This window comes from Scophthalmus maximus, chromosome 22, assembly GCF_022379125.1.
Source record: "Scophthalmus maximus strain ysfricsl-2021 chromosome 22, ASM2237912v1, whole genome shotgun sequence".
In the NCBI taxonomy this organism is placed as follows: Eukaryota; Metazoa; Chordata; class Actinopteri; order Pleuronectiformes; family Scophthalmidae; genus Scophthalmus; species Scophthalmus maximus.
In genome coordinates, this window is record NC_061536.1 from 14612501 (window position 1) to 14615000 (window position 2500).

A 2500-nucleotide genomic window follows, 5' to 3' on the forward strand; every position below is an offset into this window, starting at 1 on the left:
GGCCAATCGGATATAGATATTAGGGAGTACAAGGTTTTGGATTCAATACATCAGCCGGTATATGTAAAAACATAATTTCTTTTGCGTAAATCGTCAAACATAAATCAAACATTTCTTTCTACATTCTTTATTTCTGTACAGTAAATGATTTCATACAGTCGAACAGAAGCTCTGATACCAACGTGTCTGCGAATGGCTCATATCGGTCGACATCATCGGTCGGGCTCTAGTTCGTAACATGTCCGATGGTCACAACGATGAGGGCCCGTTCGGCGCTGCTCTCAACTCTAATCTCTTTCGTCTTCGTCTTCGTCTTCGTCATGTGACTCAGTGGCTGTGGATCCTCAGTGGGCATGCCGCAAAACTGTGAAGCCTCAACGTTACAGAGTCTAAACGTGGTGTGACGAGTTTCGTCTACGGTCGACAGCGTGTCGGACGTTTCTACAACCGCCGGTGTTGCAGGAGATTCCTCTTCCTGCCTTCACTCGGCTCCGTCTCCACTCTGAGACACATTGTATTCTGGTGGAGGCAGAGTGGGAGTTTGCTGTTGCAGTGGTGTAATCCAGGGAGAGGGAGGTAAAGTGTGTGTGTGTGTGTGTGTGTGTGTGTGTGTGTGTGTGTGTGTGTGTGTGTGTGTGTGTGTGTGTGTGTGAGTGTGTGTGTGTGTGTGTGTGAGTGTGTGTGTGTGTGTGTGTGTGTGTGTGTGAGTGTGTGTGTGTGTGTGTGTAAGAGCGTTAATGAGTATGGCAGTGAGGGCCCCGCCCTCATGACATCATGCTGCCCTCCCACTCATCCTCCTCCTCCTCTCGGAGCCCAGACACACGACGAGGTCACGAGGAGGATGAAAACATTGCGGCATGCGGCGGCCTGGAGGTGGATCAGAGACACATGGACCCGAGTCTCCGTCCGAGGCACCGAGCGGTTTCTCAGCTGACGGACGACGTCACAGGAAGAACCTGAAGAGTTTGAAATCTAAGGAGGGTTAGATCAGATAAACCAACGTCCTCCTCCTCCGTCTCTTTTCTGTCCAACTGCCTCTACACTTGTTCTCCAACCTGTCGATTTCTCGCTCTTCTGTCCGATGTCATCATGAGCCGAGTGTCTCTGGAGTTGGACTGTGCGTCAACAGAGGCGTCGACCTGATTACCAGACTTGAATCTGACTAGTGTTCACAACACTGCACTTTTTGGACTTGACCCAAAATGGCGGACAACAGCTCAGCTCGTTTGGACAAAAAGAGAAATCTGAAGTGCGACTGATCGATTCTTTGATTTGATGCTGATAGAAAGAAATAATAAAATCATCTGCGACTATTGTGTTGATTTTCTTGATTCATCTTTCAAAGAACAATTTCAAATATTTTTCCATATTTCTAGGTTCAGGTTTGTGTGAAGTGTCGGGATTCTCTGCTCGTCTTTATGGGAATTTCTAGTGGTGTGACAAAGAAATGCTTTCACCCCGGCCTTGTTCGGTCTGGACCCTCTGACCAAACAAGGCCGGTGGGAAAGTTTCCTCGGACCACGGTCCTGAACAACCGACCAAGACTTGGTCCGACCAACAGAGGAGCTCTCGTCCGGATCAAACTGAACCACGGTTCAGTTCGTCAGCAGCGTCAAAACTATTTTTGTGGATGGTTCGGACTTTTGGACCGATGAAGGAAGTTGAGGCAGCGAGTTGTCACGGGAAAGAAAAGTCAGACGCTCGTCTACAAACCAATCAGAGTCAAGTATCAGGCAAACGCAGCCCACGTAGGTGATGAGGACAGGACGGAGGTTTGTCTGTGGTGACGCTCGCAACATGGCGACGAGAAACCAGAACTAACCGGATCAGATGTGAACAATGTGACGAAAGCACGAGCGTCGGTTCAGACGTTGGTTCGAACTCTCTAGTGTGAAAACGTCCTGTCGACATTTCTGTTCTTGTGGCTTTCATCGGACTAGTGCTGATCAAGTTTGGACGTGTTTGCTTTCGTGTCCATGTGTTTGCAGATGTCATGTTGTAATTGCAGCTGTTGCGTCCCTCCGTCTTCTGTTTCTTTGTTGCGTCCGACTCAGTCTTCTTGATTCTCTCTCCGTCCCGTTGGACGCCTCATGAATGACATGGTCGCGGATCACAGAACAACGCTGGCTGCCTTCATCTCGCTGCTGATGAGCAGCGTGGCGTCACTCCGTCCTCATGAAGACACAAAGCTCCTTTCATCGGTGGGTCCAGTGAGTCTGGGCCGAGGTTTCTAACAGAGAGCACGGGGTTGTGCGTCAGTGTCGTCGCTCAGCGCCGGTTTGTCTGTCTGTGGTTCTCAGTGACAGACGGAAACAAAAAGAACCTTCATTCAGCTTTCAGGGAGTTTTATTTAGAACCTCCTGCTGTTGTTCCCTCCACCGACGAGGTTCTGGGGGTTTAGGATGTTTAGAAGGACACAAAGACTACTGAGCACGTCTTCACAGAGATGGACGATGTCCCAGGGAACTCGAATGTCTCCAACAAGTCCTGGAATCCAATC

At 49.4% G+C, this 2500-nt stretch overlaps 1 protein-coding gene across 4 annotated transcripts in view; it reads right to left on the reverse strand.

The window, feature by feature from the left end:
* Positions 1-2500, reverse strand: part of LOC118292065 (F-actin-uncapping protein LRRC16A) — a 24448-nt gene that overhangs the window by 20711 nt on the left and 1237 nt on the right. The window contains exon 1 of one of the 4 annotated variants that reach the window (XM_047330334.1): positions 183-577. The exons of 2 other annotated variants lie outside the window; for them this stretch is intronic. In XM_047330334.1, coding sequence (XP_047186290.1) covers positions 183-240 — 58 coding nt within the window. In that variant the 5' untranslated portion in view covers positions 241-577. Of the gene's footprint in view, positions 1-182; positions 578-2500 lie in introns of those variants that run through there. One more of the 4 variants, XM_047330333.1, reaches the window with a different exon arrangement.